The 24,312-nt window shown below is 43.3% G+C and overlaps 1 protein-coding gene across 3 annotated transcripts in view; it reads right to left on the bottom strand.

Moving 5' to 3' along the window:
- The window catches only part of LOC138261973 (peroxisomal carnitine O-octanoyltransferase-like), a 278,490-nt gene that overhangs the window by 181,419 nt on the left and 72,759 nt on the right, over window positions 1–24,312 (bottom strand). For 2 of the 3 annotated variants that reach the window (XM_069211574.1, XM_069211575.1), the window contains exons 2-3: window positions 22,612–22,736; window positions 4,086–4,210 (exon numbers count right to left, since the gene is read on the bottom strand). In XM_069211574.1, the coding sequence (XP_069067675.1) occupies window positions 4,086–4,210; window positions 22,612–22,726 (240 nt within the window). In that variant the 5' untranslated portion in view covers window positions 22,727–22,736. The remainder of the gene's footprint in view (window positions 1–4,085; window positions 4,211–22,611; window positions 22,737–24,312) is intronic. The other variant, XM_069211573.1, reaches the window with a different exon arrangement.

Genomic DNA, 24,312 nt, shown 5'->3' with positions numbered 1-24,312 from the left:
GAATATTTTCGTGACACACCGTGCTCGCTGTGATGCATTCAATAGATAGGTCTACATTTGCATTTAGCTTTTTAGTTGACATGTTTTTCTTAATATTAGCGCAGGAAAAGAACAAAAATTAGTTCAAAACCTATACACAGTGCTCATAAGGATGCAACTCAAACGTGACTATACCAGATAGAAATGAGGTACAGACACAGCAATAAACTTGCAGTCATAGAAAATATCTCCTGAGTAGCACTAAAAACAATGGGCTAGGGGACTGAGGTCAAGGCCTTGAACCCAAATGGGGAAGTGGAGAAAAGGAAGGGCAATATACCTTATTTAATCGAAAAGTGCACCTCAGAAATAGGAGCATAAGTGATAGCTCATTTGCAAAGACGTAGTTAACTCTCCTCTAACATACACTATAAAAAAACCCTTGGGCCTAGGATTTAAAATCATCAGGCAGATTAAACTATCAGCCACATACAAGAAAGACACTACAACAATCAATGCGCTGGATGACCAGCGCCTCCCAAATTAGAACTACCATACATCTTCAGGGTTACTTGAACCACTTCCACTTGCGAGAAAGTGTATTCTTAACCACTCATGTTTCACCCTGAGCTTAGATGTGCCTTCACCTGAGGGAGAAAGCCCTGAAGAAGCTTCTAGATCTTCAAAGCAGCCTAGTAAAGGGAGAACCAAAGTTCTGTGACCATCTTGTGGATTGACTGTCTCCATCCACCCTCAAGCACATTTAGGTACATCTCACCAATTATGCTGAACTCTGTCTTTAGTATATCAGAAGAAAGACCTTGTGTGTAACACATTCAATTATTTCTTTACAAAAAAATTATTAGTTACTTGATCATATAAATTTCTTTCAATTCTTTTAGTTCAAAAAGTCATTAGGCAACATTTATACATGTGGACAAAGAAGCTACATATACTGAGAACAATCAGAACATAAATTACAAATGACAGTGGTAGACATTAGTGCAATTTTGTGACCCAAAAAACATGTCAATCAATAAACAATAGCATTTAGGTAAATAAACACAATATTGAGATTTAAAAAATACCCATTACTTTTAGAAAAGGGAAATAATCCAGCATTTTCAAAGTGTAAAATGGCAGTACAGGACTAGTCATGAATCAAACCCAAAAGAACCATACATAAATTGCACAGAGATTGCAATGGTTAGTAAGCAGTAATGAGGAGAAAGGTTCCCCAAAATACTGCTGAGTTAAAATTAAATCTGCCCATGCGCAAATTGTGACTGAACATACCTTGCACACAGTACATATAAATGTGAATGGACATCTCAAACTAATTCAAGAAGGGGCAAAAGGCAAAGTGTGGGCAGTTTAATCGCTCACCAGACCTATAATAGATACTTGGCATAAAAGGTAAGAGACATACCTGGTACTGATCAGTATCTGGGGGGACAAATGCTAAGTAACTCCAACCCTCACAAAAAGAATCATTTTATCTCACCTTGAAGTATTTTTAGATACCCCCCTCTTCTTTTTATTTAGGTTTACCAGCTCCAGGTCCTGATAAATAAGCGTCGCAACGCATCAACAATCTATGCCTCGGAATAAAAACATGAAATCCTATTTAGGAACAGATATTAATAGCCAATAAGGACTTCTTTGTTCTTGTTTTCCTAATTTCACTCCTACTTACTCCCCATTAGCTATCGCTGTGCAATTCATGCAGAGTTCATTTGGGTGTGAGTCAAGACTATTCCCTTACAGCCATAGCCTGTTTTGAAAATGCTGGAACTGGTCCCTTTTCTAATATTAATGGCTATTTTGACACAATACTGTGCTTGTTTGCCTAACTCAGAGATCTTTAAAATGGGGCATGGGGCGAGCCCCCCTGGGAGGGGCAGTGTTTCTAGGGGGGTGGGGTTGATCGGGTGGGGGGTGTGGGTACCAGGCACTCATCACGAGAAGCATCATGCTGATAACAGTACTTTGTTTATAGTGTATAAGCGAAAGCAACTGTCAGCCGATCTGTAACAGGTAATCCCTAATATCTTTTGTCATTCATATCCTAGCTGACAGCAAGTGTCAAGGGCGAGGGCCTCAAAGAATCACACTGTGGATCCGTTTATACTTTAGAAAGTCCTTGCAGGCCACAATCGTATGTTGGCAATGAAGTATTTGACTGCATTCTTAAAGGATGTTTGAACATAGCAGCAATGTTTGGTTATGTTTAGACAAGTTTAAACACTGGCAATTTTTTAGAATAAAATAATGTGAAAAAATATGTTAATTCTGGAGGCCACAATTTATTTATTTTTACATGAGGGGGGGGCAGCATTAAAAGGTTTGAAGACTACATGTGTTTTTGGGTCACAAAGCTGCACTAATGTCCACCACTGTCATTCATCATTTATTTTTTGGAGGTACTCAGTGTATATGCACGTTCCTTAATTAATTTTTGAACTTAATGAATTGAAAGAAATAAAATGAATATGATCAACTAACTAATCTTTTGATCATTTTTATGTAAAGAAATAATTCAATGTGTTTGCACGTCAGGTCTTTCTTCTTCTATAGGATTGTAAAGGTCTAACCTCCTGTGTTATATGGAACAACCCCTGCCCATCTGGGATTAAGCATATGATGCTTTTAAGAATTGCACCGGAGGCTAAATAAAGTGCAGAGACTCCAGAGTAACTAGATGAAGACAGCTATGACCAGAATGGTCACCCTCAGCATTATAGGTTTGCAATCACAGAGATTTAATCAAAGACATAAACACATCAGAAAAAAATTCTCACAGATTTCAACAGTAACAGGGGCATCATTCAATTGGAGTATTACTGGTAGGTATCAGATCCACGTCAGAATATATTTTAGCTCATTGTGGGATAGCAAAGCGCAATTTAGCAAGCATTCATGGGCAGCTGGATAGTTGATAGCTTTAAGACTATTCTTGCCTTCACTAGTCTCTAACTCAAGGCTGGATTTACTATGCTTCCAATTATCAGTAATATCTGCAGGACGTTCAGCACCCAAAGATTTAGATAGCAAGTCTGTTAATACTTCACAATAAGTGTAGTGGGTTGAACAAGATTTAGTGACGCACAGGCAAAAAGTACTTAAAAGGATGGCAAATTTATAAGTTAATGATTTTTATATTTTCCACACTTTTAAATATTGAAAGGATTTTTAAAACTGCAATGTCGAATTAATGTGTTTGATGGTAACAGTGGGTTTCTGAACTACTGAAACTGCCTTTATAGGGAGAAAGCTTTTAGATGTTCAGCCAAACACGCAGTGACCTTTCCCTTCTCACAAGCTGAAGGAAGCATTAAAAAGTAAAATTAATGCTCAACTTCACAAGGGCTTTTACTAAATATAAAATAAATAAAAAAATGCCAAGAAGATCAAAATTCCCAAAAACAAAATCTATGTGCTTGGAAAAAAGGAACATAGTATTTAAGCATTGGACATCACAACACTTAGGCCCTCATTACAACCCTGGCGGTCAAAGACCGCCAGGGCTGTTTTGGAGTTTGCACCGCCAACAGGCTGGTGGTGCAAACTCACGTATTACGACCACGGCGGAAGCGCCGCGGTCGCACCGCTGGGACCGGCGGTATACCGCCACGTTGGTCCCGGCAGATTTAATCCAGGGGATTACGAGTCCCCCTCCCGCCAGCCTTTTCATGGTGGTAGGAACCATCATGAAAAGGCTGGCGGAAAGGGGAGTCAGCCAGTGAAAAGCGCGACGGGTGCAAGTGCACCCGTCGCACTGCCGGCGCAATTTGGAGCAGGCTCCCATGTTGCGGACTACATCCCCACTGGGCCGCCCACTAAAGTTGTAATGAGGGCCTTAATGTCAGCATTTCATTGAAACCCATAAAACAAACTCCTAATTCCGGCACATAACACTGGTTTTACAAACAAAACAATTGTGAAAGTAACCATATTTCAAATAGCATCATTCCCAATGTAACCACATTGTATAAATTACGTTTCTGATGTTTTGTTTCTCTAAGTAAGTACTTCATTTACCAAATCAAATGAATAATTAAAAAATCCACATTAATTTATGCAAACATTATGCAGAAGTAACTTGCCCAGTTCCTTTTCGTCCTAGCCCTTTCCTGCAATTTTTGTTGTAGTTCTTTCCCAATCCCATGTTCAAAAGCTTTGGCAATGTTCAACGTCCTTTGATACTCTTCCTTGTTTAAGAAAGGTTTCACTAAAAGAGAATGACCAACAAATGTCAATGAAATCTGTCATCAAATAAAATCTCAGTGTTCTGTGGACTCTGAAAATTAACAACTAAAGGAATAGGTTAATGGCACTAAGAAAATTTAAAACCACAGGTCAACATATAGCATAATTTTGATGAACATGGTTGCAATATTGGCTTAGCATTTAGAGTCTCTAAATCTCAGTACATGTGATCATGTTTCCAAGTATCATGGAAATGTCATCCAAAGTCATCTCCTATGATAGGGAAAAAAACGTAGAATTTGTCTAGAAAGTTGTATTTTTTTTTCAAATTTTCATATGGATAGAGTTGTGAGGTTGCCACATAAACCGCATTCAGCTGCTCACCATTCTAATTTACTTTGATGAAGACATACTCAACAACTGACGTCTGCTACATACATTCCATAAGTGATTAATATAATTAAACTAAGTTTTCTCTTCATGCAGCTCCTGTGAAGTTCTATTGTAAGCAACATTACATCAATACATTTCTCAGCCTTCCAATCATAACTTTCCTACAGCGCAAAGCGCAAGGTGATTACTGAAGGATGTGAAGGACTGGCACTTCCAGTAGACACCACAGAACTGCTTAAAGGGGAGCACCCCCTTGGGCAAGGGCATATGCTCACCCTCCAGTATTTTCAGTCTTCCTTCTCCCCCCTGTAGGGGCCAATAAGGGTATTTACACTCAATCTGCCTTCCTGGTAAGGGGAGGAATGGCCGAAAGCCCACTATACATCAGGGAAAGTCTTAAAAAAAACAAAGCAGTGGGTGTGGCTCACCATGCATAGAGTAATGCATCTATCACAAAAGAGGGCCAGCCTTTGCTCCATCTGAGAGGGAGAGTGAGGGTTTGCACCCACCATATTTCTCCCCCTTGGGGCTTCAAGGGCCTGCTAGACACTAGGGATATATTTAAAAAACTGAAATCTAAACAAAAGTGGTGGGGTGGCGCATCATGGCATAGATCCTTGCCCCCACCCCAAAAGGGGACAATACAGTATTTATGTCTTGCCTTGCAGGCAGACTAGAGTTTTACCATCAGTCTATCCCGCTGAAGGGTGGAAGAAATCCCACTAGACACCACAGAAACCATTTAAAAAAAACAGAAGGATAGCCCACTCTGACATAAGATTCTGCCCCCACCACAAACGGGGGCCATGCAGTCTTTCTGCCCCTCCAGGTAGCAGATTTGGGGTTTGCCCTGAATCTGTCCCCTCCCACCAGAAGAGTGCAGCACCCACTAGACACCATATAAACAATACCATAAACAAAGGTTTGGGGTAGCCTGGTACAGGGCCATGTCTCCAAACAAAAAGGGAGCAATACAGTCTTTTTGACCCTCTGGGTGGTAGATTGGGCAGTTTACCTCAATCTGCCCCTAGGAGGTGGAAATAAAAATCTCAGTGGCTCGCAAATATACCAGAGCAAACAAAGGAGTGAGGGTATCCCACCATGGCATAGGGCCATGCCACCACCCAAAAGGGGCAATAATGGGTGGGGCAGATATGAGGTTTGCCCCCAGTTTCTCCCAAGTAGTCAGAGGAGCAGAAAGCTCACAAGACTCTAGGGATTTCAAATTGTGCCAAAATAAACAAAGCATGGTGGAGACCAACCCTGATATTGGGCCATACTCCCACCTCAGAAGGGTAAATAAAATATTTCTGTTGCCCTGTGGCAGAAAGACTTTATTGCTTTTATTGACTTTAGGCTTGTCCCAATTGAGGGTTTACCCATAATTTGCCCCAGGGGGTGGCATGCCCACTAGACACCAGGGATTTTACATTTGGGCAAAACAAAGTAGTGACGCCGTCCCATCTAGACACGGGCTGCACTCCACCTCAAAAGAGGCAACCTGTTTTCTCCCCTTCCTGGGGCGGCATAGAGGGGGTTTGCCCCGATTTTACTCACAGGGGAAGAGGGTTAACACTATTTTTTTATATAAATATGGAGTGGTGTCTGGCTCATTCACTCGTCAGGCCCCACCCCTACAGCCTCAACTGTCTTTCTGCTTCCTTAGGGAACTAAAGCATCCCAATGACAAGAAAGAGAAAACTAGTTTTTTTCTGGCCGTTGTCTTTACATATGAGCCAGCAGAGAGGGGATAAATTCCAATTTCATCCTACGTGCCATGCGGAATGTCTGCATTATTAGAATTCAGGGTTGCTGTGACCCAGGGAAACCTACCAAATCCAGGGAGAAGCAGATCACACCAGAGAGTCCTTCGCAAGGGACCATTTGAATTGCTGGATAATCAATACACAATGAAAAATCATGATAAGGTGCAACTCAGGTGTTGCATGTTTTTGGATAACCTACAAAGCTTATATATCCCAGTGACCAGATGGGTCTATCGGATGTAACAGGATATATATTTTTGTAAATTGGCCATGGTGACACAATATTGGTAGTTTTCCCTATTCATTTTTTCATTTCAACAATTAGTTTCTTTGTGAAAAGTTTGAATGTCTGCAGAAAGGACCCCTTGATGAATTCAGAATTGTTCTACTGAAAGCACAAAAATTAAGATCAATGGATTACCTCTTGGAAAAATGTAAAACTGCTCGTGAAAAAAATTGGTGTTTTGATACAAGTCTGGTTGTTTCTATAATCTGGAAAAAATTTGATTTTAGCACAGCAAATTTTTCATTAATACCAGTAGTGGATATAAAGATATGTTTTCTTGCACAAAACCTTTTCTCCCATTTTCTCCCAAAAACAAACATTTAGCTAAATTTTGGCTCTTTACTTGGTTTCCTCCAGGGGATTCTACAGAGCCTGGGTATCTTTCCAATCCCCGAGACGTTGGGAAAAAAGGATGCAAATTTGGCATGGATACCTTTTGTGGAAAAATATTTATGAAGGACTAGCTGATCCTTAAGTAGAGTGTGAACTGAGTTAACTGCAAAAGCAAGATAGTCAGAGAAAAGTAAAGCAGAGTTATACACATTTAATTACGTCAGTAAACCCATCACTGAGTAAAGAGAGGATGAAGAGCTAGCAGCCAGACTTGTGTGTTAGATAGAAGGTATAGAGAGTGATAAGTGTCAACTGATAATTGCATCAAGTCCATGACTGTATCTGGAGAAATGAAACTAGACTTGCTTGGGAACCAACCATTTGGTTAGATTAGCAGCTGTTATATAGGGTGATATTTACTTATGGAATATGTTTTGCTGGCATTCCACTTTGCAGCACTTAAGATCATGATGTGCTATTAGGTACTTTTTATGATACAGTGTAATCAAGGAGCTCAACACCGTTGGAACAATTCAGGACAACACAGATCCTCAAGGATATGTTCCAGAAGAATCACAGAAGGTGATGTTCAGGTCCTCTGGTTCGTATCTGGGAGAAAACAGAGTCACTGAGTGAAATCAAAGATAGCAGGATCTAGAACGTATTTTTTTTTTAAAGACACATTTTTTATTAGCATTTCACCACCACCTTAGTAACAGTTACGAAAGTAATAGCCATCTTCAACCATGTCATGAGAAAAGCAGGTTCATAAATCAGAGGCAAATATATAACATCAGAAGAAATGCATTAGGTTAACTACTGAAATGTCCATGAGGGAACAGATATTTCTTACAGATACAGTTTTAATCCCCGTCAGTGTCATTAGCCCCTTCCTATCTGGAACTGTGTACACCAGTACCCTCAGGGTCTGTAAAGCTGGCCAGTAGCCCTGCCCACACCCTCAAATCCTCTTCAGCCCTGTCACCTTGCCTACAGCGGCTCAGACGTATCTCCTTGGCTATACTGCCCCTTCTGCCACATCCACTACGCATCGCTCCACGCAAGGGTCCAACAGGTTCATCCATGCAACTGCCACTCGCCTTTTGTCCAGGAGCAATACCAGTTACAGGAATTTAAATGCCATTCTCTGGCCTCTTCATCAACAGATGTCACCCAACAGGCAAACCGCAGGAGACACATGCACAGGTATCCGCGCCACAGGTCTCACTCGAGTCAAAATTTTCAGCCAACATGCATACACCACTAGACATTCCCCAAGCCAAATGTAGAAAAGTGGCTACAGGTGCCCGACAGCTGGGACAGTCAACTGGACTACCATGGTCCATCTGATGTATCACCAATGGGCATAACATAGGTACCATGCGAATAATTAAAATGGATATGCTTAAATCTAGTGTTGCCCAACTACATCAATGTACACATCGCCGTCCACTGAGAGTCTCTTGAGTTGCACCCCTAGATCCCCATTCCGAGCAGGAAACTGAAAATGCACTAGATTATCGGGATAGCCCTGTACAGCTTAGAGACCAGATGCGCCCATACCCCCAGCTCTAACAGGCTCCTATAGATAAAAGAGATGGTGGGTGCCTCCAGGAAAGTGGGCCAACAGTTCTAACTATAGCTGCGTTACTAGCATACTGCAGGAACTGGCCAGGCCGTATAAGGCATGCACAGCTATCTCAAATGTGATAAATTCTTCATTGGGGAACAAGTCCTCCAGCAGTTTGCAGCTGCCTTCCCTCCAGGTTGAGACATCTACATACTCATATCCGAAAAGCTGGCAGATCCCAGAAAGTGAACTCTCTGGTTTGTGGAGCCCCCAAGGACCACACAAACAGTACGCTCCCACAGGGAGGCAATATCTTGAATAAGATACAGGACTGGCATGGCATCTCAACCCCCAGACATCAAGAGCTGAGGAAGGAAAGAGCCCCTAAAGGTGTCCATTAACAACAAACTCTCCCAGTTGCCCATCTCTACCAGCCAATGTGCAGCATGTTGGACCTGGGCAGTCTCAGAAGGTACAGTCCATGACATTGGGTATTTGTATTTGGATTCTTTGTTGTAAATTATGCCAATTAATTGATTTCAAGGTAGCAATGATGGGTTTGTCCTTTTTTTGTGGTCCAGGTGTATTTGAGCTGCCTGACTATGGATTATTTTCAATTTCTGGACCTGAGGTTCAGCATACATGATATTGCAATAGTCTAGTCTTCTTTGGACTAAGGTTCTTGTCTATTTTCTGTTCTTTTTCCTTCAAATGAAATTTGGTTTCTTGTGGATTCCAAAGTATGAATAAATATTTTATATATATGGTTACTCAGTTTGCAGAGGGCCACTGCTTTTCCTTTGTGCAGAATACTATACAGAGCTTTTTCTTTTAGTGGATTCACATCTTTTTCAAACGTTTGTAGGTTAACCACATTTTAAAGTATCAGGTTTCAGTTATCAAGATATTAGTATTGTCATAGTCTACACCAATAGTGACTTCATTTGCAGAAATGTATCCCTTTGAATTATTTTATTATGTTGAAGCCAGAGGGATCAATTCTGTGTGCCCTGCTTACAGCTTAACATGGGATGGAGGGTAAGGACAGTTTCCCGAGATAGTGCAAGTTATTGCTTGCACTCCTGTAGCTTGAGTTGAAACACTGACACAAGCAGGATGGAAATAGAGCTGCATTTAGGAATTCCATGACGAATGTTAGCAAGGGGCTGCCGAGTATTTCTTAGTTGATAGTAGGTGCACACAGTGGAAGTACAGTGTCTCCTGCTCAAGGTAAGGATATTTCTGGGCAGGGCCTGCCCCTTTTGTATATCTCCGATAACCGCTTCAGGAAGGCCCCAGAAGTAGACCTGGAGGCTGCAACTTTTGCAAACTGAGATACTAGTCGGCAGCGAACCTTGGAGGGCAGGTGATGCTGCAAGTTGTTACAGTAATGCAAGCCTGCTCACAGCAGCCTACAATTGAGGAACCCAACCATGAGGGCTGGAACAGCACCCAAGTCCACTGCTGATCATTAGCAGTTAAACAAGGGGCCTAGATGCACATTGGGAGGGAGAGAGTGAGACAGATGCATGGACTCATTGAGATTTTTTGTGTAAAGAAGCCGCTAACGACATTGAACTGAGAGGTGGACACTTAATGCATGAGAACATTTAAGTACGGTGCACCAAAGCCTTATCTTTGATTGCACCCTAGTGTAGTGAGGAACAGTAATAGCGGGATCTCAACCAAAGTGGGAGAGAAGATGGCTACTACAGAAAGAAGGGGAAGTGTAGCAGTTCGTGGGTAAAGGACAAAATACGACAATCTAGTATGAAATAATAATTGGACAATGCAGTATTTAATTCTGCAGTGAGATTGAGAGATCCTTCTTTTTCATAAAGATAAGCGCTGGGTTGGACATTATGTTAATCTGTCTTTTGATTTCTAAGCTCTTGGCCTTGACTCTACCTCCCTGAGAAACATACAACCATAAACCCTTGTTGTCCTTGGAGTCAACTGTGGAAAGGACTGTACATGGCCCAGTTAGCAGAGCCATACTAGGTCACACCCAGTGGCAAATACATTTAATCACACAAAAGCTGGTGGTAGGAAGGCTTGCAAATAGTCTAACCACTGGAAATCGCTTGGGATAGGATTTCAACCTTTTGTTTTTTTGCCCACCATCACACCCCAGATTTGACTCAGCCACATTCAAATCAGCCTTGATCCTGCTCCAAGAGGAACCATCCAGCCTAAACTGTTAAGACGGGTCCTCTCTAAACCGAAGCGCGAAACAACCTCAGACCGGTTTCAGCCTAGCTAGGTCTTCTCACGTGGATGCAGGCTGGCTCCAGTGGCACGCGGAAAATAAGACCCACTTCTGGGAATACCATTAGGCACTTGGAGTATTACACCAAGCGCACAAAATGTGAAGAGAGGAATGCTTACAAATAGTCTAATCAATGGTTAGAATTTTAACCTATCATTTTTGCCCACCATACCACCTCAGATTATACTCAGTCATGTGGAAATCAGCCTTAGTCCTGCTGCAATAGGAGCAGCCCATCCTCAAATACAAAAATACCAAGCAGAGTCCTCTCTGAACAGGAACCAGAATGCTACCCTGAGCAATTACCAGTGGTTAGGCTTCCCCTGCTGAATAATTTCTCTGCTGGTGGGAAATTGCTCTGTGTGCAGATTGGAAATTCTAAAAAGTGTGTACGGAAACAAACTATTATCTTGTTATTTGATTACACAACCTCTGTAATTACACGCTGTTTTTGGTGTCCTTTAGAAGTTATATGTCCTTAATTGACATGGCAAACCTGTTACAGCACATGTACACTGCATCATTACTGTACTTTCGACAGCATAATAAAGCAATTTTTTTTAAACAAACTTTATTGTTGAATCAATAGTAATACATACATGACATAAGGAGATGGCCACATATTTTTTTTTTTTTTTGAGACGTCAGTATGGCAGGGCAAGTGTACACTTTTTAGTGCAAGATAAACCACATAAATTGCTTATCACAGTACTTGAATAATGGTATATGTAGCAGTTGATCATAGATGGGCCAATAACAGTGTATGATTTAACTTTCGTAACTAGTGGACAGCACAAAAGAAAGCAATTGAACCAAAACACCTCTCCTTTCCCAAACCGTTATCTCAGCACTACACCACTTGGGACTGTGTGTAACCTAATAGATACATTTGTGTGGAATGGTAGCTATACCTCGAACCATAGTGATATCATTAATCTTGACATAGTAGTTTTGCGCCAGAGGGCACCAGGGACAGTAGTGTGTAAAAAAATATTGCAGTGACCATCAGTGAGTTCCATGAGGTGACAAATGAGTGGGCGCGGCGAGGGAATAACCCGGGTATCATGCATGCAAATGAAAGGAATGGTTTATACTGTTGGACGCAGAAAAGACTACTCAATGTACCTCTTGGATTTTAAGGATTCAAAAATATTGTCAGAAATGGGGTTTCTATTTGGCAGTCGGTTTGCACCCTGTCCAAGTAGGAACCCTCACTCTAGTCAGGGTAAGGGAGATAACCGGCTCAGATAAGCCCTGATCACTTCCTTGGTACCTTGGCACGAGCAGCCAGGCTTATCTCATAAGCAATGTGTAAAGCATGTACACATAACACACAGTAATACAGTGAAAACAGTACAAAGGGAAACCACACCAGTTGTAGAAAACTAGCCAATATTTAAATGTGTAAAGCAAGACCAAAATGAGAAAACTCCAACCTACAATAATAAAGATATGAATTTTGCAAGAATCAACTTAAAAAGTACAGTTTCTTGAAGTCTACAGCGCCGTGGACAACAAATCCAACATTTCAGGCCGGCCGCGGTGTTCCAGGCCAGCTACGGTGTCAGGAAGACCCGCACACAATATCTTAGAAATGCATGTCTTTGTAATCCTCGTGCTGAGTTCCGGATGGCGGCATCGCAGGCATTGGTTCCGGAGGTCAATGTGAGGGTCGTTGGGCCCTTGAGGTTGCTGACTGAACTCCAGGCTGATGACAAAGTCAGGAGCGCTGGCATGGATGGTCTTGGGGCTGCAGTGTGAAGTGAGACGATGCAACATACGGTGCCCAAGATCACGGTGCAGGCAGCGGCTCGGTGATGGCGTCCTGCGGTGTTGGTGAGAACACATGCAGTGTCTCGAGGTTGTGGTGCAGGCAGCGTCATTGTTGCTGACGCACTGTCGTCGGTAGACCCAAGGCAGCGGTGCACCATGGGGCGGGCTCCGTGCGGTGCCCACACAAGTCTGTTGACAATGCTGGAGTCAACGGCGCTTGCATCAGTGGACCGGGGCTGCAATGCGGGACGGGCAGTGCTTCGTGTACCTCACAAGCGGTGTCCTCAGGCCAGGGTGTGGGCAGTGGCATCTGTCACCAGGAAGGGCGGCATTGGTGATGCAAAGGCTGCGGTATGAGCAAGGCAATGCAGAGTGCGGAGTCCACGGATCATGTTGCAAGCAGTGGCTCAGTGACCGCGCCTGATTATTGCGTTGGTGAGACCAGGGTTGCAGTGCGAAGCAGGGCTCAGCTCTGTGCATTGACGTCAGGTCATGGTGCAGTCAGTGGCATCGTTGACGTTGTTGCAGTGATTTTTTTTCTGTTGCAGCACAAAACACACAGTTCCCAGTGCTGTAGGCAGATTAAGCTGAAGTCTTTGATATCTCTGAGACTTCCAATAGGAGGTAAGCTCTACTCCAAGCCCTCCAACCCCTTGGAGAAACTTCACAAGCAGGATACACAGCAAAGTCCAGTCTTTGCTCTCTTTAAGGCAGAAGCAGCAACTGCAGCCCAACCCAGCAAAGCACGCACAGCAAAGGGGCAGTACTTCTCCTCTAGCTCTTCAGCTTTTATCCTTGGAAGAGGTTTCTCTGATCCCAAGTGTTCTAAAAGTCCTGTTTTTTGGGTCACTACTTATACCAGTTCTGGCTTTTGAAGTAGGCAAACTTCAAAGGAAAGTCTGCAAACTTCAAAGGAAAGTCTCTGTTGTTCACAAGTTCCTGCCTTGCCCAGGCCTGGCCCCAGACACACTCCAGGGGGCCGGAGACTGCATTGTGTGAGGACAGGCCCACCCTTTCAGGTGCAGGTGTCAGCTCCTTCCTCCCCACTCTAGTCCAGGAGACTCATCAGGATATGCAGGACACATCCCAGCTCCCTTTGTGTCACTGTCTAGAGGGAATTCACAAACAGCCCAACTGTCAGTCTTACCCAGACATGGATTCCACAGGCAGGCAGAGGCACAGAATGAATAAGCAAAAAAAAATGCCCACGTTCTAAAAGTTGCATTTTCAAACAGATAATCTAAAAACCAACTCTACCAAAAGATGTATTTTTAAATTGTGAGTTCAGAGACTCGAAACTCCATATCTCTTTCTGCTCCCAATGGGAAACTATAATTAATATTTGAAGGCAGTCCCTGTGTTACCATATAGAAGAGATAGGCCTTACAATAGTGAAAAACGAATTTGGCAGTACATGTCCTACCATTTAAATACACTGCACCCTGCCCAGAGGGCTATGTAGGGCCTACCTTAGGGGTACCTTACATGTACAAAAAGGGAAGGTGTGTCGAATAGGCAGTGCAAGAGTGCACACACAGACACTGCAGTGGTAGGTGTGAGATATGGTTACAGGGCTACTCAAGCGAGTGATACAACCAGTGCTGCAGTGATGCTAGTAGCATATGATTTACGGGCCCTGGGCACACATGGTGCACTTTACTATGGACGTATTAGTAAGTCAAATATGCCAATCATGGAAAACTAAACACCAAACCATTTACACAGGGAGCACGTGCACATTAGCACTGACCAGCAGAGGTAAAGTGTTCAGGGACAATTAACTAGCAAAAACAGAGTCCAGCAATCCATAAAAACAGGCAGTGAGAAGGCAAAAAAGCCAGGTCTAACAGAAATCATTCATTATCATAGCTATGGTTACACGCAACCCGTGGTATTCCTCCCTACACAGGGCAAAACTCTGCGATGTACCCCATCGCATTATGTCTTCCCTACTTTGAAGTAAAGGGGGAGCCGCGGGAAACTTCCAATATCTTGTTAAGAGGACTTTCACTAAGAAGAGCACCAAATCAATATATCCTGGCACACCCTTAAAACCTTTAGATCTGGGGTACATTTCCAGCAGACAGTGTGTGAGGGTTCCCCAGTGGGTGGGCCCTGTCGGGTCAGTCAAAGCCTTCTGTATGGGTGCCCAGTAAGAGGTAAACAAAGGGCAAGCACATAGCATGTATATTTAATCTGTGTCTTCTGCTTCATATCGGGGGCAACTGGACGAGGTGGCAGTGAACACTGAGTGAAGTTTCCATGGTGTGAGGTAGGCTCTATGTAGGACTGAAAATTATATAAATTTAAAGCGTAAATTTTGGAAAATCCTTTTTGGATATTCAATAATCAAGTGCAATTCCTTGTCATTCAGAACACGGAACAGGTCTCCTTCTCATCTGGCTTGCAGAGTATCTAGTGGGGCAGAGAGGTGTGGGCGTAGACCGCGGTACAGCCACTTGATTAAGCTTCTGCAATGACCAATAATATGTATTGTGTTGATAAATTCATGAAGGGGGTTTGGTGCCAAGAAGTGCCCAACACACACGGATATATTAGATGATAGTAACTTGTGTCAAGCAAAGTAACTCCTGTATACCACTGCCTATGCAAATTCTTCAAGTGTTTGGTCCGTAAAGAGGTTGACCACCATATTGATCCCGGCTTGCTCCCAGGATAGTAATCTATCTGCCGTTAGCATACCTGAGGGGGATAATCAGGGCATAGTTCAATGGGAAATAGTGTAGAGCAAGGCACACTTCCAATATGCCAGAGCTATACGGAGCAAATGCGGCAGTTGAGTGGATGATTTCAGCCTGTGGTAAAAGCAGACGGTGCGGCTTGCCTAGTCTTAGCATCCGCGGCATGTATCTAATTTCGGCTAGGTGACGGCCTGCCAGCCAATAGGATCACCACTACAACTGCCTCACCAACCAGTAAGCCTTAAAGTCCAGTGCACCCATTCCACCATCACCTGGTACCAACTGCATTTTGGACAGGCCAACTCTTCGCCTCCTGGGACTCCACATTAGATCGATTAGTAAGGAGTTGACTAGTTTAAAATCCGATGCAGGAACAACCAATGGGAGATTAACGAAGTGGTACAATAATTGGGAAAATTGGACCATCTTGGCCAGAGTTAGCGGCCATACAACCAAAAGAGGCTGGGTGACCAGGAACCCAATTTGGGATTTTAGTGAGGTGATGGTTTTAATGAGGTCCAACAAATCCAATATATCTCTATGCCAAAACGTCTGAGAGGACACCTGTATACCGACAGGTCCGAAAGGAAGATTATTCCTCTTTGTTTTATCTGTAATGGAGAAAGCACAGGACTTGCGATAATTTACCTAGAGGCTCGACAAATTTCTAAACGACTGGAGTAATTTAGATATGGAAGACAGATCTGTAGCAGTGTTGCAGATATATAACATCAAGTTACAGAGATATGGTGTGTGTCGAGAGTCCCAGGGGCATTCCCCAGTTTACAGCGGACTGCCTATTGCACTGCGCTAGAGCCTTCACCGATAAGTGGCGAAAGCGGGCATCCTTACATCCTTATCTGGTGCCACAGGACACTGGGTATTGTAGTGAGGAGTGAACCCATCTTGGCCCGTGCGGATGAGGCAGCGTATAACAGTCTGACCTCCCTCATATAAGTAGTGTGGATGTTAAACTTCGCCTTGGTAGAGAGCATATAGTGCCACCCAAGTGTGGTTAATGCTTGTTCAGCTCAAGGGGGAGACAACCAGCTGCTGCCCACAACTCACTAGTGGCATCTATGACTCGGTATAGGAAACATATGTTTAAAGGTGTGTTGCATCACAGGACAAATCGGCACTGGTCGGCCTGTATCAATTGTGGAAGGAGCAGGTGTTTTTGCAAGTACTTTTCTCAATATTTTATATTCAGAGTTTAGCAAAGATAAAGGTCTATAGGAGGACCCCATGTCTTCTGGGTCTCAACCTGGCTTCAGCAGAGATGACCAAAGCTTGATTTGTGGTAGGTGGTAAAGAGCCAGTCTTGAACAATGCATTATAAAGCCATTGTAGCTGTGGTACCAATCGGGTGGCAAAAGTGTCATAAATTTCACTTCTCTCTCCGAGCCAGGAGTCTTATTGCAGTCAAGCTCATCAATGGCATGCTGCAATTCACCGGGCGTGAACTGAGCACTCAATGCCTCTCTGTCAGAAACAAACACCTTGGGCAACAGCAATCCGTTGAGGAAGGAATTGATGTCCATTAGGTAAGAGGGGATGGGGTAGCGTATAAGTCGGCGTAGTAGCCTCAAAAGGCTCCATTAATTTCTAATTGGTTGGTTATGCAGTTGGCTGGGGATGTGAGCACAGATAAGATAGGTGTAGGTGGTGGTATCGGTTTGATCATTTGCACAAGCAGTGAGCTAGCTTTATCGACATCTGCATGTATTCTCTGTATGTAGGCTGAATAATCCATGATCCACAGATGCTCATGGAGTTCGGCATATTTAATTTGCGACTTATGCAAGCGGTTCTTTCGCTGTGTCTCACTCCAATGAGCCTAAGTGGTTCTCCATCCAGCGAATGGCATCAAGGACTGTTTTGCAGGCAGTACTATGGTACTGATAGACACATCCTCCAAACACCACTTCTTTGCTTCCTATTCTACCAGTGGGGAAGTTGTGATATTGTTATGTGTTGCTCGTGGTAGCTAGAGTGTCTATGAACACTGTGTCCTCCAGTAGTTGAGACTACATACTCGAAGTAGGGATCGAGGCTGGCGTGAACCCTGGGCATTGTGAGCTCTAAAAGGTTATGGTCTGACAGTGTCTTACCCAAGTACGTTGCACGTGATATTTTCTTGTAGGGATGCTGGACAGAGGATTTGGTCCAGGCATACATGACATTTATAAGGAGGGAGTAGAAGTATTCACAAATCTCTGTCCTACCATGGCAAATATCAGTTAGGGACCAACCAGTGATCCACTGCCGCAACGCTTTGGCCTGTGACTGAGCCTGTGCCAGGCAAGGGGGAATAAGAGGGTCTAAATCTACATCTAAGACTGCATTAAAGTATCCCCCTACTACCCAAGACATTGTGCTGAGACTGTCAAAATAGTGGATAAGTGCACCAAGAATATGTCTTCATTGGTATTAGGGACACAGACGCTGCCAGGATTCACCTGTCGCCTATCTAATGTGCCTCTAATCAAGACATAGCGTCACTTTTTGTCAATGTTAGTGTTTGAGGCTTCAAAGTGTACCCTTGCAGGCAGCCACACTGCCGCCACCCGTCGTGCAAAGGCAGAGTATGACGTGGCAAATAGTTGCCCTCTCCACTTATTACATTATTTAATAGCGTCAGTGGCAGAAAGGTGAGTCTCTTGTAAGCAAACTTTACTAGCATTGCGCCAGTTGACCTGGGCTACCATTCTATGCCACTTTTGAATGGACTCCATACCCGATATTCCATGTTAGTGCATTATAACTGTACCTGACAGCTAACATAAGGCAAGGTAACATTTCTTATACATACATGATTCACACATTGTATAAAGTAACCATTATGAGACAGCTAAGTGTCAATGATAACAACATCTGAATAACTGCCCAAAGCTAGGTCCAAAGGAAAACAATTGTTTGACCGAAACTGTAAAATCATTAGAACAGGTTGATGATGTGCGCATTCGTTATAGGGGTGAGTAAGCAGGAACCCACAACCAAAAGAAAGTGGAATAAATAGGGACGGCAATATATCCACGACTCTGAGGCTTTGGTCTCAATAACACAAGGCACAATACAAATCAGAAAGTGTACATACATAAAGGTTATTGTAGTGCAGAGTCAAGGGAACCATGCGACCTCATCTAGGAGAAACCTCAGCAATCAGAGGACATTGACCCTGCACTGGAGTAGAGCTAGGGCCGGCACCCAAGAACAGCATCAGATGTTTGGCACAGTTAGGCAAGGCACCCCTCCCATGGCAGGGGGTGAGTAAGTATCCCCAGCATTGTTGAACAAGACTCCTGCTACAGATCTTCGATGATATTGGAGGCAGGTCCACAGGTTCGCACTGCAGGGAGCATCAGTGAGTCATGACAGCCTGGCAAATGGGAGTAAGATGTCAACCACAGCAGCGGAATGGTCAGTTAGTGTTTCGCTGAGACCTACTAACTGGTAAGAGTCGAAGGATGTCATCTGTCATTTGTGGCGTTACTGATGGCAACCAAACTATTCTGGTATGGGAGTCAGAGTCAGTGACATTATCCGCCGAGGAGCTGGACTGAGGAGGTGGCTGCTGTCTCCTGATCAAGGTTGCCAAGGTGAGCGCAGCACTCCTGCACTCCAGGGCCTGCAGGAGGGAATGCACTGCATGGTGGGCAGAATGGTGCCAGTCTCCGAATGTTTGGGAACTGTTGCTCCAGCCTATCCCATGCAGCTTCCAGTGTATCAAAAAAGAGGGCACGCTGATTGTGGATTACCTTCAACTTAGCCGGGAGTAGCACACATAGGTTATCCCCACCACTTTCAATTGTTTTTTAGTAGCTTGAAAAGAGGAGCGCTGATGCTGGCCCACCAGTGTGTAATCTAGAAATAGTGAAACTGGTGTATTGTCGATTGTTATCGGTGCATTCTCTCTGGCGCTTTAGAGGAGGACCTCATGGTCTCTGAAGTTTAGTATGTGAGCCACGATGGGGCGTGGTAGAGCACCTGGAAGCCGGCGACATGTAGGAACTCTGTGTGCCCTTTCAACCACAAACATCACTACAGACCCTGGGGTGCCACTTTGGTTTTCAGCCAGGTTTCTATATATTGTGTGGCGTTGAAAGCCTCTATTTTCAGGCATGCCAACAATGCGTATGTTATTACAGTCCTTTAGGGTCTTCTGCTTGTTCATAAAACGTTGTGACCTGCTTGTGGAGCATGTCAATGAGGGTAAACAGAGAAAATAAAGGGGCTTCATTGGTTTTGACTCTATCCCTTAGTTTCCAGTGATAATCTTTAAGGCTATTTAGATCTGTAGTGATTGCACCAAGTCATTGTTCAATTGCCACCCTGGAATCTCAGATCTCCTGAAGAATTATGCCCTGTTATTTAGCAGAAGTGGGGGCAGGAGTGGAGGGGTTGATAGTTGTTGGGGCTATACAGTCCTCTGTATTCAGCATAGAGGGCCACTAATTGTGAAAGAAGGCTGGTGGTCAATGCAGCATCGAGGGACAGGCCACACAATTGCCCCAAGTAGTTTGATGTGTCAAACAGGAGCCAGCATCAACAGTCTTGTGCCCTCAACGGGTTTCCCACGTTTACTTAACCAGGCGTGGAGGTACAATTTCGGTTTCACACTTCTCACAGGGATTAATCTCCAACACAGTTCAGCCCAGAGCATCAGAAGTGGCATGTGCAGTCCCCACACGAGTGACCACAGGGAACCTCATGCGGCAGCACAGAAATGCAGAGTAGAAAGATCATAGAAGTAGCAGTGGTCATCTGGGTGCTGCCAGCCGCACCTAAGTAAACATCTCACCGTGATCTGTAGTCTTGGTGTTGTAGCAGAGTCAGGCACTCTTTGTAAAAGGTGATCGGTACTGCCCGCTGTGCTGCAACATCTCAAGCGACACAGTCCCAGACCAGAGGATGTAGTCTACCTGAGCAGGGGTTTCCAGAAAACTTAGTTTTTATCCAGAGGGTTGAGGTCCTTTAAATTCTCCCACGTGGCCCCATGGGCTGCTCAGCAAGAGCTCCACGCAGTCAGCTCATACTAAACCCTCACTGGAACTGCCTCCTTGCGGCACAGCATGGTGCCAAGATGGTCATGCCAAGCCAAGCCCTCATGGGTCCTGGGGCAGGTCGGCGGCAGTGTGACAGGCATCCAGCCTCATGCCGCAATCCCCAGCACTTCAAGGGGGGCTGGGCCGACACCACCAGGCCAGTCCAATAAATGGCACCTGTGGCGACCCTTGCTAGGCCCCCAGCAAGCTTCCGTGTGGCGCACCACTCCTCCAGCAATCAGGGTCCAGAAAAGGGGTCCAGGGGGACTGGAGCTGGGTCTCAACTTCACAATGTGGTGATTATGACATACATGTGTATGCAAATGTTGACCGAGTTCGAGGCTCAGTTCGTGAGAGCCAGAGAGGTTTGCCTGTCATCTCCCCCCGAAAAATAAGTAATCTTGATACATTTTCTTTGAGGCTGTTGCACTCATTTAGAGTGGGATATAATTGAGAGAGCGTAGCTTATACAATCTATATTAACATGAAAAGCTTATGAACTAATGTATAGTAATACCGCATAGAAACTGTATAAATATATTTTGCTAAAACGTGCGCTTGAAATGTGCCCACGGGGAGTGGCCTCCAATGTATAAGGGGACTAATGAAAATGACTAATGTTGATGAAATTCTTATATTAAATGTGATTTACACTAATTATTAGAAGGTTGTGTTGCTAGAATACTGCTAATAAATCATTAGGCCTTAGTTAGCATTAGTCGAGGCCTAGCTGCCTGGCTCTCATATTAAATGTGTTTTTCTAAACGTGCAGTGTGCTGACTTGCTAAAGGACATGAACTCTTGTTTTTCTTCAAACTAGAAGCTGAATGTAACTAAAGTAGATCCGTTCTCATGAAGTTCACCGCGCTTGTAGAAATGTATTAACTGAATGCAACAGTGTAGACTAATGTTAAACACAAGGTCACCCAAACCGGTACAGACAATGGAGCTACTGACCGAAGATGCACAAAGAATTACAAAAGGATGAAATCATAACGGACATTCTACCTCTAAAGAAGTCAATCATATGGACCAATAAAATGCCTGAGAACTGATGCGGGGTGAAAGATTCAATGACATAATGTAAATTTAATTGGTTAAAGATAGTGGGGTGCAACCCCTTGACCAATTAGATTTTAGGGGAATGTAGAATGAAAAAGGGATAAAAACCTATGACACGGGGAGTTACTTAGATTTTGGTTAGGGAAATTCTGATGATATGATCCAGAAACTTTGTCACTCTGTTTGGTGACTTGCTGATTTTACTTAGAATAATTATTGCCCTTTACACTTTACCTCCTTATGAGGGAAGTGCCCCTTTGTCCTTCCTGCCTGAGCTGAGTTCCTGACTGATGGCGAATCAACTGATGTCCTGAAGACGAAGACTGAACCTGAGTGCTGACCCAAACCTTGGAGGGTAACTATATGGCAATGAAATTGTGATTGTTTGCTTTTCCTTTCTAGGTACCAACTGCTTTTCTTTTGACGGAGACTTTAGCTAGATGGTTTCCAAATTGGTGTTATTAAATTGTTTTGCATGAAGCCCAACATGCCAATGCTAATTAGAGGTTGGTTGAGAGGGTTCACCAAACTGACGCAAATAGACAAATGACGGAATTAATGCTTTGTTAACGATATTCTGCTAAGGATAGCTTATGTTCACGCCTTGCTACGTTCTGATGTTTGTGATTCTTGCTTTGATGAAATCTTATCAGAGTTGCCATATTGCGACTATGTTATTGTGCTTATTGGTTTTGAGATTAATAAACTTGCTAGTAGTATTGTAAGCAATAGTGAATAAATATCACTAAAATTATACTAAACTGGTGTGGTTATTCATGACTGAAAGGTCATGGTGGTGTCTTGAGTTTAATTAAATGTCATTGACTAAGGTAAAATGCATTGTTGTGATAAGTACTTATGATATTATTAACGTATTGATTGATATGTTGATTAGTTATCTCGTCCTAAGGAGTCTCTCAACAGGGTCAAAAGATTCATTGACCTAAAACGAGTCCTAATATGTAATAATTTATCATAAAGGAACGCGTTATCATAATTATAAACAATCCTAAACATTCAAGCTAACAACGTGTTGTCACATATCTTCCATTTGAGAAAAGATAATGATGGTATAAAGCAAACAAATACCACAAAGTTTTCTACTATCCCACCATGTCAGTGGTTCATATGTGATAACTGAATATAAGGGTGTGCCAATAATGAACACCCAATCTTTGGGATGTTCTCTCTCCATAGTTATTACAGCCTCATTTTGCAAAATACCTGAATCAAGATATTTCTGTAAAGATTCCTCCAGGGAGGGTACAGGAAGAGGAGGAAGGGTGTCCTGATACTGAAATGTCCGCTCCTCTCGGGATTCAAATAGATGATTTTCCATTTTTTGTCTGCTGGTGAACGTAAAACAACATAAATTGATACATTAATAAAAGATAAATCTGGAAATTAGTCACAGTTACACATTTAAAATGCTTACACTTTTAAAAGAGTGTGCTACTTTTTGATTGGGAAGGAAGATGGGAATCATCAGGAACAGTTTCCATAACATATCAGGCTTTGGTATGTATACATTATTTGTGTTTGTTTTGCACTTATAAAAAATATGAGAAGCATGATAAACTAGCACTTTTCTTGATATGAAACCACCATAAACAATGCACGCACTAAAGGCGCCCCATTGATTTTGCCCTCTTTGATGCAGCAAAAACGTCTGGAAGCTTAACGGTAACTGGGGGACATATGGACAGTGACGTGCAAATCCTGACAATTTTTATCAACATTCAGGTGGGCGACCCTAGCCACTTGGTATTTGTATGATGATGAAGATGGTGGAGGAAGGCGTCAAAGAGAGCAGACGCACCGATTGGAGATGGTTGTCCCAGCACCCTGATCTCAGAACAAATAATAGACCTACTAGTTCGGTGATCATAAAGGTTCAATGGTGACAATAGGTTAAGACAACCGAACAGCCTTATCAGGCTAGTGCCTGGTGCTGCTCGTCAGTCGATGCCCCCACTCTGCCTCAGCTCTCTCTTTGCCCCTGCCTTCCTTCAGTTTTTGCTGCAAATAAGACCACAGACAGTGTAAAAATACTAACAAAGGAGCGGTACCAGGACAATTGGGACTTTGAATGAGGCGAACAGAAAGAAGCAAATCAGTAAAACGGAGAGCAACGGAGAAAGGCATTGAATAGTTGGGCGAAGGTAATGCACATAGTCACACTAGGGCTGAATCACGTGTCCACTACGGAGATTTCTGTAGATCCTGCATGTCACACGTCTGCAACTATGCAGGCCAAGGTAGATACAATGAGTATAGTTTAATAGGGTATAATCGCATCTGCTGTTTGGCACTGCAAGCCTCATGAGTCGGTCTCTATAGTAATTCCTATTAACTCTGCCTACTGGTACCAGTGACAACAGTAACTTCGGGGTCAGGGCTGAGGGTACAGAAATAAGATATGATAAGGGGAATCCATAAGTCGTATTCTAATGCTCCGATAATGCCTCAATTCCACCCCCAACACCTTCCATGGGTTGGAATAGGTGTGTTTGAGGCGTTTCCATGGTAGACGTTTTACAACTACTATTGAGGGTTCAATAGTTTTTGGCTTTTAAAAAAATGAGTTTGCCATCGTTTTCTGAACACGTTAAATGCGCTTTGCTTTTTCAAATGAAATAATTATGCGAACTAATGACACTGTGTTTTTCGTTTACAGATTAAGGGCGTGTGCACGCGTCTGAGTGAGTCATGGTTAATATCCAAACACAGTACAAGAGAATGTCTGTAATGTTTTGGTTGGATTTAAAGAGGACATCGTAAAAGGGTTAGCATGCCATAAGGACTGGATTTTGAACTATTTGGAGGCCTTTTTTGAAGGAGTTAAGAAGAGTGTATTTTGATGGCCATATACAGGAGAGGAAACAAAACAAGAAATGGTTTACCTCAGAACGTAGAACTAAAAAA

The sequence above is a fragment of the Pleurodeles waltl genome, chromosome 10, assembly GCF_031143425.1.
Source record: "Pleurodeles waltl isolate 20211129_DDA chromosome 10, aPleWal1.hap1.20221129, whole genome shotgun sequence".
In the NCBI taxonomy this organism is placed as follows: Eukaryota; Metazoa; Chordata; class Amphibia; order Caudata; family Salamandridae; genus Pleurodeles; species Pleurodeles waltl.
This window is presented reverse-complemented; position numbering and strand designations above follow the sequence as displayed.